The sequence below is a fragment of the Mustela putorius genome, unplaced genomic scaffold, assembly GCF_011764305.1.
Source record: "Mustela putorius furo isolate JIRA1106 unplaced genomic scaffold, ASM1176430v1.1 tig00000281_pilon_pilon_pilon, whole genome shotgun sequence".
Taxonomy (NCBI): domain Eukaryota; kingdom Metazoa; phylum Chordata; class Mammalia; order Carnivora; family Mustelidae; genus Mustela; species Mustela putorius.
In genome coordinates, this window is record NW_025421343.1 from 29,056,189 (window position 1) to 29,071,572 (window position 15,384).

General features: G+C 40.1%; 1 protein-coding gene across 1 annotated transcript in view; it reads right to left on the bottom strand.

Annotated features, from left to right (window-relative positions):
• The window catches only part of SRD5A2 (steroid 5 alpha-reductase 2), a 55,424-nt gene that overhangs the window by 5,678 nt on the left and 34,362 nt on the right, over positions 1-15,384 (bottom strand). Inside the window, exons 2-3 of the mRNA XM_004777901.3 lie at positions 6,993-7,156; positions 1,272-1,373 (exon numbers count right to left, since the gene is read on the bottom strand). Coding sequence (XP_004777958.1) covers positions 1,272-1,373; positions 6,993-7,156 — 266 coding nt within the window. The remainder of the gene's footprint in view (positions 1-1,271; positions 1,374-6,992; positions 7,157-15,384) is intronic.

The following is a 15,384-nucleotide window of genomic DNA, read 5'->3' on the forward strand; positions in this document are numbered from 1 at the left end:
AGATTTACTTTATTTACACCCATTTAATTACTCCCATTTACACCCATTTACAGCAAAAAGGGTGGGAGCTCTCAACCCACACATATAGCACGTAAAATAGTGACAGATTACTTGGACTAATCACTCTCACCTGCTTATGTTTGTCAACGTCACACATTGGTTTCTTGGAAACAGTTGAGATTTCAAATATTCTGTGACTTCATATCTGACAATGCATTTGTACTTGCAAGACCCCCATCTTAATTTTTGATTAAATAATTTTGGCTCATCATGCCACTAAGAAAATACAAGAGGCAGGAAGTAGATACAGTACAGTGCTACCCCTGACACTGACTAGATTAAGTCTGGGTCAGCTGGAGAAGACAAGTCATATACAATTCAGCTTTATTGGCTAACTCATGAAGAACCAACACTGTGTGTACATATGATGCTTAATTTTCTGTGCTAACCTGACTGGGCTACAGTATGCCTAGATATTTGATTAAACATTATTTCAGTGCATAAACAATTAATTCTGGAACACGGAAAAGAAATTTTAAAAATAAATAAATATTTAAAACATATGTATTTTAAAAAAATTATTTCGGGTTATGTCTGTGAGGTTGTTCCTGGGTGAGATTAACATTTGAATCTACACACTGACTAACGCAGATTGCCCTCCCCAATATGGATGGACCTTATCCAACCCACTGAAGGCCTGAATAGAACAAAAAGGCCAAGTAAGGGAGATTTCACTCTCTCTGCCTGACCATCTTTAGGCTGTCGTCAGTCTTCTCCTGTGCACGGACTAGAACTCACACCATCTACTCTCCTGGGTCTCCAACTTGCAGGTAACAGATCATGGGATTTCCCAGCTCCCATAATCATGTGAGCCAACTCCTCAGAATAAATTTCTTTATGTATCTATCACTGTATCTTTATCTATATCCTGTTGGCTCTGCTTCTCTGGAGAAGCCTAATACGGTACATGGTAATCTTACCTACTGTGACGAGGTGGCAGCCAATTCCCCCCTTACCCCAAGCTTCGCTGTCCCCCATCCTCAAGGTATTATGACATTGTACCTTCCTGAGGGTGCCCCTAACTGAACTTCCAGGTTTAGATCCATAAACACCAAAGTGCTGTGGGGTAGAAGGGGATATGAAGGAGAATGCAGAGGCAAATTGGGATATATTGTGTCATTTGGGCCCTCACTGCCCCCTCTATAGTTGCTGCTCATAGCACAATCCCTGGGACAGGCTCTCAAGGCAGAGTGGAAATCTGGAGGTGTTACCTTGTGGAATCCTATAGATGACTTCTCCGGGCTTCCTGAGCTGGCGCAATATATAGTCACTATGAATGTTGACTCCCATTCCCAAAATAAATAAGAAGACACCTTAGCAAAGAAGACAGAGGGAAGAAGTTACAAATGTATCCTGGCGGGATGCCTGGGTGGTTCAGTCAAGTTAGGCGTCTGACTTTGGCTCAGGTCATGATCTCAGGGTCCTGGGATTGAGCCTGCACTGGGTTCCCTGCTCAGCGGGGAGCCTGCTTCTCCCTCTCTCTCTGCAGCTCCCCCTCCTTGTGCTCTTGCTGTCACACACTTTCTCTCTCAAATAAATGTAATTTTTAAATTTTATTTTATATAAATTGTATTTATATATAAATTGTATGAATTTATATATATAATTTATTATATGTAAATTTTGTATCTTATTTATTTTTTTTTTTTTTTTTTTTAAAGATTTTATTTATTTATTTGACAGAGAGAAATCACAAGTAGGCAGAGAGGCAGGCAGAGAGAGAGAGAGAGAGGAGGAAGCAGGCTCCCTGCTGAGCAGAGAGCCCGATGCGGGACTCGATCCCAGGACCCTGAGATCATGACCTGAGCCGAAGGCAGCGGCTTAACCACTGAGCCACCCAGGCGCCCCCTTATTTATTTTATTACATATAATTTATTTTAAAAATAAATTTTTTAAATTAATTTTTAATTTTTTATAAACATATATTTTTATCCCCAGGGGTACAGGTCTGTGAATCACCAGGTTTACACACTTCACAGCACTCACCAAAGCACATACCCTCCCCAATGTCCATAATCCCACCCCCTTCTCCCAAACCCCCTCCCCCCAGCAACCCTCAGTTTGTTTTGTGAGATTAGGAGTCACTTATGGTTTGTCTCCCTCCCAATCCCATCTTGTTTCATTTATTCTTCTCCTACCCACTTAAGCCCCCATGTTGCAAGGGAAGCAAGGGAAAAAATGAACTATTGGGATTTCATCAAGATCAAAAGCTTTTGCACAGCAAAGGAAACAGTTAACAAAATCAAAAGACAACTGACAGAATGGGAGAAGATATTTGCAAACGACATATCAGACAAAGGACTAGTGTCCAGAATCTATAAAGAACTTAGCAAACTCAACACCCAAAGAACAAATAATCCAATCAAGAAATGGGCAGAGGACATGAACAGACATTTCTGCAAAGAAGACATCCAGATGGCCAACAGACACATGAAAAATAAATTTTTAAATGTATCCTGGTTTTGGTGTTTTTCTCACAAGCTAAGTTTCTTTTGTTTTGATTTGTTTAATAAAGGAGAAAGAAGGGCATTCAATTTCAAATTCTAAGAATGCTCCAAAGATATTGCAAAGGGTGGCCAATTAGCCATTGTTCCAAGTTTGTGTGGAGAGGCCATATTTTCATAGATCAAAAGACTGACAGTATACACTGACATGAGATGGAACAATGTGGGAGATGAGAGAAAGGGAAGAACACCATTGTCCAATACTTGAATGAACGAATGAATGAATGAACAATAGCAAACTTTTGGCTCATTCCCAAATAATTAAATTGTGGTTGGCAAACAACCACTAATTCCAAACCCTCCTCCTTTGCCTGCCCCCACTACAGAGGCTGGAAGTCTGAAAGCAGTCACGTGACCTATTTCTGCCATAGGATACAAAGAGACATTTCCTTGGAAATTTTTACTTTCCTGATAAAAGGGAAGATGGGACCAGTGCCTCTACTGCTTCCCTCCTCTTTCATCGCCAGATGTGATGCCTTGAGCTATAGCAACTGTCTTGCAATCGTGAGGTGAATACAATGGGACCAGAGGTACACATGTTAAGAACAGCGGAATAGAAAGTATAGAAATTTCCAGGAATCTTAATGATATCTGTAAACAACTAAAGGAACGCAGAAGCCACCTACCTTTGGACATTCTTGTTATGTCAAAAATAGACATTCTTAATTATTTAAGTCATATGCACTAGTTTCCTGTGACTCACTGCTGAGAGCATTCTGGATTGATCCACCCATTCCCATGGAACTTAACATAAGTCAGACTGGGGAGCTTGGCACCTAGCAAACTGGTTTCAACCACTATCGGGTCACACCCACAGTCTTGTTGCCCATTCATGAGCTCAGAAAGAAGCCCTGGTCTGACGTGAGGAGAGCCAGGATCAGGGATGTGAGGTCTTGCTCCCCAATGGGCACCATGACAACCCAGAAACACTCACTGTTCCACATAGATGTCCAACTTTACCTCTCAACAATGTGTATTTGTGCTATCAAAATACAAGAGGTGAAAAGCAAGAACACTTTAATCAAAAACAGATCTACTCTCACCTCCTTTGCTATGACAGGAAACAATGATTTGCAGTCTTGTCTAGTCAAAAGATCATTGGCCATTGTATGGTGACAGGTGATGACTGCACTGATCTTGGTGAGCACTGAAGAATGCCTAGAATTGCATAATTACTACATCATGCATCTGAAAGGACTCTAACATTGTATGTCAACTATACTTCAATAATAATTTAATTACTGGCCTAGAAGAAAGGGAAACTGGGGAAAGACACCAATGGCAGGAGGTTGAAAGAAGGAGGGGAGATAGCACGCACAGTAGCAGACAATGCAGAAATCCTAGACTCTGTGTCTATGTGTCCTTGGGCAAGCCACTGACCCTCTCTCAGCCTCCGTTTTCTCATCTGTAAAATGTAAATTTGAATAGTATCTATTTCACAAGTGCCGTACAAGTCTCCCTCATTTGTTCACTCATTCACTCATTTATTCATTCAAATAATATCAATTGAGAGCTTACAATACAAAGAGTTGTCCTAAACACCAAGGATACAGTCATGAGAAAACAGTCAAGGTGTCTGTTTTCATAAAGCTTATATTTTAGCATAAGAAGACAGAAATGAATTCAAATAATTAAAACATTTTAAATCATATAATGTCACTGTAAAGCAGAAAATCATAGGATCATGAGATAGAAAGTGAACTTGGGGTGGGGGGAAGGTATCTCCAACTTAGATGAGGTGAATGGGGAAAACTTTTCTGAAAATTTGGCATTTTGACCTGTAATTGGAATAATAAGAATGCACAGATCTGAGGGAGAGCAATCTGGCATAGGAATTAGCAGGTGCAAAGGCCCTGAGGCTAGAATAGTTTCATTATGTCTAAAAAAACAGAAGGAAGGCTGGTGCAGTTGAAACTTTAAGATAGAGGGAAAAGTGGGAAAATGTGGACAGAATGCTAACTAAAAAAAATATATACCCTGGGGCACCTGGGGGGCTCAGTGGGTTAAGCCTCTGCCTTCAGCTCAGGTCATGGTCCCAGGGTTCTGGGATTGAGCCCCACATCAGGCTCTCTGCTTAACAGGGAGCCTGCTTCCCCCCCTCTCTCTGCCTGCCTCTCTACCTACTTGTGATCTGCCTGTCAAATAAATAAATCAAATCTTTTAAAAAAATACATTAAGCATTACAGGCTTTGGTGAGGAGTTTGGATTGTTACGTACGAAATAAAGCCACTGGCAGGTTTGAAGCAAGGACAAAATAGGAAATGATTCTCATTTGTTATTGCTACAAAAGAAGTAAATATGTTATGTGGAATACTAAATGTGAATGAGCAAAAATAAGAAAACCGAGACACCTTATTCCACCACTCAGAAATTATAACCATTAAACACTTTAATGTACATCCTTCCAGATTTTCATCTTACATAATATCTAGGTCGTATTTCAGTTTCCCCAGATAGCCCCAAGATGCTTCTTATAGGTGGTTTGTGAAAACCAAAGTCCAGTATAGGACCATCCTGTTATCTAGACATTATGTCCTTTAAGGCCATTTTAATCTTGCCCAGACCCATACTCTTAGGGAAAAAGAAAAAAAAAAGATTTTTTTTTTATTCACTTTAAAGAGAGAGAGAGGTATTCATACACACACAGGTGGAAGGCAGAGGGAAAGAATGTTCAAGCAGACTCCGCAATGAGTGCAGAGCCCAACTCTGGGCTCGATCTCATGGATCATGGGATCATGACCTAAGCCAAAACCAAGAGTCAGATGCTCAACCGACTAAGTTGCCCAGGTGCCCTAACCCTTATCTTTTTAAAACTTTTTTCAGGGCACTGGCTTCTTCAAAAGACACCAGACAGTTGTACCTCAGAATACCTCCCTTTCTAGACAAGACTGGCTCACTTCTTGATGGTGACATTCAACTTACTTCTTCAGTCTCCTTATTTCTTGTAAACTGACAAACCATTTTCCTGTACAGTTATATTACCAGCTCAACATATAATTAGGTTCATTTATTGTTTTTTTCTCCATTTTAGGAAACTTTCTTCCAGTTAGATTTTGGTTTTTTTTTTTATTTAGTTTTATTTATTTAAGTAATCTCTACACCACACCCAGGGCTCAAACTCATGACCCCAAGATCAACAGTCACTCGCTCCACCAACTGAGCCAGCCAGGGTCCCCCATTTAGATTTTTTAAACCAAATTATTAAGTTTCCTAATTCAAAGGACAAAACCATATTAAAAGAAAAGCTTTACCTGCCATCCCAATCTCTTTCCCCCAGACCCTCCATGCCACCTTTTTAAAATTAGGGTTTTTTCAAACGAATATTCCTTTTTCCAGTTTCACACACACACATTTTCCTTCCATCATTTTTACATGAAAAGTAGCATACTGGATATACAATGGTCACACTTTATTTTATTTAAACAACACATATTCTGGAGATGTCTGGTAGGAGCACACAGAGGTCCTCCTTGTTTTTGTTGTGTTTCGTTTGTTTGTTTCTGTGGCTCTGAACACTCCATTCTGTGCACGTGTCAACCCTCCAGTCGGCTGTGTTTTCAAAGGTTCCGTCTGACGGCTGTGTGCACAAGGGGCTACTACTGAAAGCCAGGCCCCATGGCAGCAAGAAACTTAGTTGGAAGGTCCCCAGGGCGGTCCCAGCAAGAGGTCATCACGGCTCAGACTAGGATGAAGTCGGAGCAGTGAGGGAGGAAGGGAGCCTCGTGGGTACATCTTACTGAGCTCCACACAGCCCTACTAAGCAAGCGGACTGATAGAATTTGACCAGTGATGTAAAGAGGAATTAAGGGTAATCCCTGCGTTGGGGTTTAAGGCAAAACAATACACAAACAATTGAACCTTCTAGACTTGAGTTCCTCATTGCAGATAATGAAAAAAACTTCAACAGTGTTTTCTACTATTTTAGATAAAATGGTCAGGAAAAGTCCCTTTGAAGAGGTACAAACTGTTAGACACCTAAATAAAGTCAGGGACCAACCTCCACCAGTGTATGTGGAGAGAATATTCCATATACAGGGAATGGTCTGTATAAGAGCTCTGGGGCAGGACCAGCTTGACCATTTCAGGCCCCAGCAGGAAGGCCACAGAGGCTACAGCATAGTAATTGGTTGGAGGCAAGAAATGGGGTCAGGAAATGGGGCTAGACCAACCACATTTGGGTGTCACAGGCACAGGCAGCATTAGGAATTTGTCTTTTATTCTGAGATTAGTGGAAACGCCCTGGAAGAGTCAGAGGTAGGGAGTGACATGTTTTTCAAAGGGCTCTCTGGCTGCTTTATAGAAAATAGAGGGGGGTAGCAGGGGGAGAAGAGGAGAATGGCATTCCATGGGGGATTACTGCAGTAGGGTGGGGGAAAGTGGTGGGGATTTAGGCGGGGGTGTGGGTAAGAAGTGGCCAGATTTACTTACCCAGGCGAAACCGTCCATCTGTGTACCACTCAGCTGGGTATTCAGCACAGTAAATCAGGTAGTAGCCTTGGAGAAGTCCATTTCCCGTGCAGAAGATAAACCCTCTGACAAGGAACGCAACTGGGAAAGGCCTCCCTCTAGTAAGCAATGAGTAAACAAATGTCCTGAGATAGATGGAAAAGAAATGATAGGATACAGTGTTAAAAAAAAAAAATCAATCAATTAAATGAAACAATTACATCAAACCCATTTTTAAAAATCATTTTCCCTTGAACTTATGCAAAAAAGGAACATTATTATTATTCCATTCTAGAGCAATCATTTATGCTATCATTTGTCTTGCTTCATTAAAGGCCATAGTAGTCACCATGTATTACCTTATTTTATTCTCAAACCAGCCTTGAAAGGTAAATTTCATCTCCATTTGGCAGTTAATAAATTCAATCCTATGAGCCCAGGATTGGAGCTCAGCTTTATATCAATCTACAAATGAAAACCAGATGACACTGGAAAAAGGGAGAGCCTTGCTCGCCTTTGCAGCAGTGGAATGACATTTTGATAGCTGATCATACAGCTTTCTATATGTCGCTCTGAAATGATTTAATTACCGATATTGTGGCATTTCCTAGGAAATGGGCTGCAGACTCTCTCGAGAAAAGAGAGAGATTCCTCTGCCTGTTAGGAAGCATGATTCTAGAGGAATCTAGGAAAATGGGATTAAAAATATATAAACAGCCTCAAAATAAGATTTGCCCAAGATACAATGTTAAATACTAGAAATCAGCTACATTTTCTTTATAATTTTTCTTCTTTTATGGTGCAATATAATAATCATATAGGTAAGCTCATAAACCTACATGAATAGTTTAATGCATAACTATTAAACACTCATGTAGTCACTTAACAAATCAAGAACTAGAACATTCCCTTCACCATCAGAGGCTTCTTTATTCACCATATATTCTCTCTATTCACCCAGAGGTAAGCACCAACCTGATTTTTTATAAAAACCACTTCTTTTACTTCTTTATAATTTTGCCACATTTGAATGCATGCCTTAAAAAAATAGTTTATTTTGTTCATTTTTAATTCCATACAAATGGAGTGATATTCTATGATTCCTAGAGTATCCCTTAATGTTTTATTTCTTTAACTCATCATATTTCTCAGATTCAAGCAGGCTTTTGTATATAAGCTATAGTTCATATATTTTCACTGTTTTATATTACCATCAAGTATAAACATACCACATATGTTTATCTATTTTACTTTGATGGATATTTAGGTTGGTTCCAAAATCTTGTAACCTCTCAGAGCTATTTTCCCATTATTTAATGATTGTATATTTTATGTTTAAACTTCAATACATCTGGAATTTCTTTTGTTGTAAGAAGTTCGATAAGAATCCAACATAAGAGGCACCTGGGTGGCTCAGTGGTTTAAGCCTCTGCCTTCAGCTCAGGTCATTATCCCAGGGTCCTGGGGTCAAACCCCGCATCAGGCTCTCTGCTCAGCGGGGAGCCTGTTTCCCCCCTTCTCTCTGCCTGCCTCTCTGCTTACTTGTGATCTCTCTGTCAAATAAACAAATAAGATCTTTAAAAAAAGAAAAAAGAATCCAACATAATATTTTTCCTAATGCTAGTAAATTTACTAAACTGTCTTCTTTCACTGACAAGCACTTCCATGGGTATTATGTACTAAATTATAAAAGTTGGTTCTTTCTCTGGACTCTTGATTCTGTCCCATTGATCTATTTACTGTCACTACTACACTGTCTTAATAATTGTACTTTTAATATATGTCTTAATACCAGGTGGGACAGGGGCACCTGGGTGGCTCAATCAGTTAACCATCTGCCTTCTGCTCAGGTCATAATCCCAGGGTCCTAGGATCAAACCCCTGCATCAGAGTACTTGCTCCATGAGGAGCCTGCTTCTCCCTCTCCCTGTAGTCCTGCCTACTGTGCTCTCTCTCTCTAACTCTCTGTCAGAGAAGTAAATAAATAAAATCTTAAAAAAAAAAAAAGCTAGGTGGGATTACTATTTTCAAAGTAAACTCTATTCCCAACATGGGGCTAAAACTCACAACCCCAAGATCAAGAGTTGTAGGCTCTACTGACTGAACCAGCCAGACATGGAGTGGGTGGTCGGGTGAGGCATTCTTACATTACTACTGTTTTTGAGGATTTTCAGTTTATCCTTATTTATTTCTTCATGTGAACTTTAAAAACAACTTATGGAAATTTCAGAAACACTCTTGAAGTGTGAAAATTAATTAAGGGAGTGAAATAGCAAGAGGACCTCTGAGAGTTCACTCCTCCATAAAAGCAAAGAAAAAACTGGCCAAAAAAAGAAAAAGTCAGAATCCACTTTTTCAAAACTCAGTATCAGCCGAAGGCTTACAGCAACCTGGGGAGAATTTAAGCAAGAGAATATCTGGACATCAGGAAGGGCAACAAACATTGTGGCCTTTTCATTTACCCTAGTGCCACTTCCCACTTTACAGCTTGGCAGAAGCTGAAAGGTAACAGCCCACCTTCCTGGGACTGGAGGGAGGCAAATGGGGCTGGATCTCTTTCAAAGCCTCAAACCCAAAGAGAAATCACCATTCAACCTGTTTAGTGGTTCCCTAGAAGACTGCTCAAAAGGCTAGTCTTACTCCACCTCATTCAAATGTACCCCGTGCTAAATGTTTCTGGGCCAGGGGAATGTTTTTGGATGTTTTGCCAAGACAGTGGCCTGAAGCAATGGATAATAGGTAGGACAAATAATAAACTCACCAAAAATCTTTAAAGGAAAGACAGAGGAATGAGACACCCATAAGGGGTTTTGAAAATCTTGGGTATATTTCTGGGAATCTAGACCGCCATGCACATTCATAGGACCATGCCTAAATTCAAAAACACACCTGAAAATGTCTTAAACTCTCACCTCTGATTAACCTCAGGGTTTTCCCAAGTAGCTAATGAGGCTAAAAGCAGAACTATAAATTATGTGGGTGATTATACTGTACAGAGGCCCTTGGCAAAACCGGGAGACATTTGATCCAGGTGTTTAGGTAAGGCTCTGTCCCACTGCTAACTGATCCTTGAGCTAACCAAGCAGTGACTTCAGTGACTACAATAATCAAGACTTCATAGATGGGACACCTGGGTGGCTCAGTCAATTAAGCCTCTGCCTTCAGCTCATGTCATGATCTCAGGGTCCAGGGTTGGAGCCCTGCATGGACCTCCCTACTCAGCGGGGAGCCTGCTTCTCCCTCTGCCTCTGCCCCCCCTCCCCCTGCTCATTCTCTCTCTTAGTCTCACAAATAAATAAATAAAATATTTAAAAACTTCAGTGAATGAGTTCAGAAAAGTCACCAAGTAAACAAACAACTATGACAAGAACAAAACCCCGAGCCACCCAGGCACCCCTAATTTCAGGACTTTATAAGTCTAAATGCAAAGCCAAAACTCACTGCATCTCATCCAAAGGAGTACATAATAACCAGAACAGGCTCATGGCTATAATAAACAACTCTAAAGTATCAGAGTTTCCACATAATAAAAATCCATCTCTTGCTGGTGTCCCGTTGCAATGCTGTTCAGGGCTGGTGCTCTGTGCCACAATCATTCAAGACCCACACTTGTCCTAAGCATCTTCCTCTTCTGGCAGGCAAACAGAGAGAGGGAGCATGGGGGAGTATGTACAGGTTTTCCCTATGGCCAAGCCACAAGCTAGAAGTGGGATAGAGATGACTTCCTCCCTCACTCCTCTGGCCACTGCCTCTGGCCACCAACCTTAAGGAAAGTGGGGAAATGTAGCCTCACTGGATTTCTCAGTGGGAAAAGGAAAAGAGAATTGATGAAACAGAGCACAAGTGATAGGTTCTAGAAAGCCAGAACCCTGGAGAACAAATAAAATCCTTCTGATAGAAATGACTCTGCTGCCCGGTAGCTGAAAAGCTGGAAGCAGTTCAAAATAGATGTTTCAATGAATAAAGCAATTAAAAAAAACAATGACGAGAAAGGAATACAGAGTCAAGCAGCCTGAGAGGTTAAAGATTAGTACCAGTGGAGGGTTGCTGGTGAGTCTCGCCTTCAGATCCCACATATGCCCTGAGACTCAGTTTCCCTGGTTTGGGACCACTTTGGTTTAATTCCCTCCTAACGACATTTTCATTCTTTTGTGTTTGTTCTGATACAGAAACTGATAAGTACTCTGTAAATATAAACTTTTCTATCCCTGCTAAGTAAATATTCATTTGGGGGACTCTTATTGGAAAGGGTTAACGGAAATTGCAAATCCAAATTAAACCAAAGAAACAGCCTTTAAAATTACACATCTTCCATAGACCAACTCATATTTAACTAAGTCTTCTTCAAATATAAATCCTCTTGCTAAGATTATCAAGCCTATTGAAGACTTTTCACTATATGAAATTTTAGACTTCATTGTCAATCAAAGTAAATTCAAACTCTATGTTTAAATATAAGTTTCCCATGTAAATATTTACTTGTTATGTCTAGTAATGACTCCCTCACCCCATGTCCCCCTTCACCCACCACTGCATTGTTTTGCTTTCCTTTACAGCAAAACTCCTTCAAATAGCTGTCTACACTTGCCATCTCTTTGTCTTCTCCTCTTCTTCTTTCCTCCGTCTCCTGCTGTAGAAACTGATCTTGGCAAAACCACCAGAGATCTCCACATTTCCATATCTAAGAGTCAATTTTCTGTTCTCTTCTTGTTTGACAAATTAATCATTCCATCCTTCTGGAAACACTTTCTTCACTCAACCTCCAGTACACCATTTTCTGTTGGTTTTTCTTCTACTTTATCAATTTTTTCCTATTTTCCTTTGATGGTTTCTCTTTATCTCCTTGACCTCTAAATATTAGAGTGCTCCAGGGCTCAGGACGCTTTTCTTTACTTCCAGCCACTGTAGATGAGACCACATCTAGTCTCATATCTCTAAGTATCATATACAGAATGAAAACTCCCAAATTTCAACTGAGTTCAACTCCTTGAACTCAGATTCATATAGCCAATGTTCCACTAGACATCTAGTAAACTAGATTTTAAAAGCTAGATAAAAAAGGATGTCTCAAGGGACACCTGGGTGGCTCAGTCCATTAACTGGCCGCCTTTGGCTCAGGTCATGATCCTAGGGTCCTGGGATTGAGTCCTGAAATGGGTTCCTTGCTCAGTGGGGAGTCTGATTCTCTCTCTCTCTCTGCCTCCTCTGCCTGCCACTCTGCCTGCTTGTGTGCGCTCTCTCTCTCTCTCTGACAAATAAGTAAATAAAATCTTTTAAAAAAAGGATAGCTCAAACTTAATCATCCAAACCCAAACCCCTGATCCCCCACTTTCCCCAAAATTTGCACCTCCTTAAGTCTGCCCCTTCTCAGTAAATGACAAGTTCATTCTTCCAATTGTGCAGATTGAACCACTGTTGACCTCTCTCTCTCTCTCTCTCTTTCTCTCTCTCTCATACCCAATATTAAATCTATTAACAAATCCTGTCAGCTCCACAATCAAAATATTTCTGGAATCTAACTACTTCTAACCAACTCTATCAAACAGAAAGATAATAAGAAAATCTCCAAAACATGGGAATTTAACTGGATAATTCCAAATAATTTATAGTTCAAAGATGAAGCTCAAAGGAAATCAAAAACTATATTGAACTCATTAAAAATGAAAATTACAACATATCAAAATTTGTAGGACACAGCTAAATCAGTGCTGGGAGGGAAGTCTATAGCTCTAAATGCATACAACAGAAAATAGGAAAGATCTCAAAGCTCCCACCTTAGGAATCTAGGAAAAAAGAAAAGCATAACTCCAAATACTCCCAAAGGAGGCAGAAGAAAGGCAATAATAAAGATAAAGATAAAGATAAAGCAGACATTGAGGGAGAGAGGATGGCAGAGAAGTAGGAGGTTCTGTTTCAACCTGTCCCCTAAAGTAAGCTGATTACCTAAGAAAGAACTCTGATCACCCACGAAATCAGCCTAATATTAGAATTATACACTTCTGGATCTCTACAGGGGCAAAAGACATCAGTGGACAGGTAAAGCAGAATGGAAACATAGGACTGATATCGGAAGATGAACAAAAAGGGGAGGGAGCCACCAGAAGTGACCCATTGGAAAGTAATAACTCCAATATGAGAGTGCACTGTGATTGGGGATGAGCATTAACTTGGAGTCTGCTTGAAAGAACTCAAAAAGAGCAAAAGATCTTAAGGGGAAATTGGTGGAATTGGGCAGTTAGGGACAGGGACTTAAGTCCATGGACCCAGGACTGCCACCACAGGTGAGCAATCAGAGAGCACGATGAAGAAGCCAGGTCTTGGTCCCTGAGCCACCAGTGCACGTGAGAGCATCTGGGTGGCAGCACCATGAGGGAGTCTGGTGTGGAAGTGAGCCAGCACTCTCTAGAACCACAGCCTTTTGCACTCTGCCCTCTAGTCTAATCTAAATCCTCTAAAAGCTAGGGTAACTGAGGCAGAAGATAGAAGTAGTGATCTGGAGGACAAAATGATAGAGAAAAAGGATCCGGAAGAAGCCTAGAACAAACAGCTTAGACGCCATGAAAACAGATTCAGGGAAATAATGACACCATGAAACATTCCAATGTCAGAATTATTGGAATTCCTGATGGGGAGGAGAAAGAAAGAAGACTAGAGGATATAGCTGAACAAATTCTCCATGAAAATTTTCCCAATCTGGCGAATGAAACCAGTGTTCATGTACTAGAGGCAAAAAGGTCTCCCCCCAAGATCATAGAATCTAGAAAGACCTTGAGACACGTGATTGTGAAAATGATGAGTCATAATTTTAGACAGAAGCTCTTGAAAGCAGCTAGAGGGAAGAGATTCCTTATGTACAGAGGAAAGCCCATCAGAATAACATCAGACCTGTCCACAGAAATCTGGCAAGCCAGAAAGGACTGGCAAGATGTATTCAGGACACTAAATGAGAAGAATATGCAGACAAGAATACTTTATCCAGCAAGACTGACATTCAAAACGGATGGAGAAATAAAGAGCTTCCAAGAACCACAAGGTTTAAAAGAGTATGTGAACACCAAGCCAGCATTGCAAGAAATATTAAGAGAGGTTCTATAAAGGAGGAAAAAATCCAAGAATATTATTGAACAGAAATATATGGGGACAATCTATAGAAACAAAGACTTCACAGGTAACATGATGTCAATAAAAACATATCTCTCAATGTGAATGGCCTAAATGCGCCCATAAAATGGCACAGGGTTGCAGATTGGATAAAACGACAGGACCCATCCATATTTTGTCTAAAAGAGACCCATTTTGAACCTAAGAATACATCCAGACTAAAAGTGAAAGGATGGAGAAGCATCTTTCATGCCAATGGGCCTCAAAAGAAGGCTGGGGTAACAATTGTCATATCATATCAATTAGATTTTAAACTAAAGACTGTAGTCAGAGATACAGAAGGACACTATAAAATTCTTAAAGGGACTATCCACCAAGAAGATTTAACAATTGTAAATATGTATGCCCCCAATATGGGAGCAGCCAATTACATAAGAAAACTGTTAATCAAGATAAGGAGTCATATTGATATGAATACATTGGTAATAGGAGATCTTAACATGCCACTCTCAGTAGAAGACAAATCATCCAAGCCAAAAATCAATAAAGAAACAAGAGCATTGAATGACACATTGGGCCAGTTGGACCTCATAAATATATACAGAACAATCCACCCTAAAACAACAGAATACTCATTCTTCTCGAGTGCACGTGGAACATTCTCCAGAACAGAACACATACTGGGTCACAAATCAGGAATCAACCAATACCAAAAGATTGAGATTATTCCCTGCATATTCTCAGATCACAACACTTTGAAACTGAAGCTCAACCACAAGGAAAAGTTTGGAAGGAATTCAAACACTGGAAAGCTAAAGACCACCTTGCTTAATAATGCTTGTATCAACCAGGAAATCAAAGAAGAACTTAAACAATTCATGGAAACCAATGAGAATGAAGACACTTCGGTCCAAAACATATGGGATATAGTGGTCCTAAGGGGGAAATACATAGCCATCCAAGCCTCCCTCAAAAAAATTGAAAAATCCAGAATACATCAGCTGTCTTTACACCTTAAAGATATAGAGAATCAACAGCAAATTCAGCCAACTCCATACACAAGAAGGGAAATAATCAAGATTAGGGCAGAAATCAATGAGATAGAAACTAGAGATACAGTAGAATGCATCAATGAAACTAGAAGCTGGTTTTTTGAAAGAATCAATAAAATCAATAAACCATTGGCCAAATTAATCCAAAAGAAAAGAGAAAAGCCCAAAATTAATAAAATTATGAATGAAAAGGGAGGGATCACAACTAACACCAAGGAAAT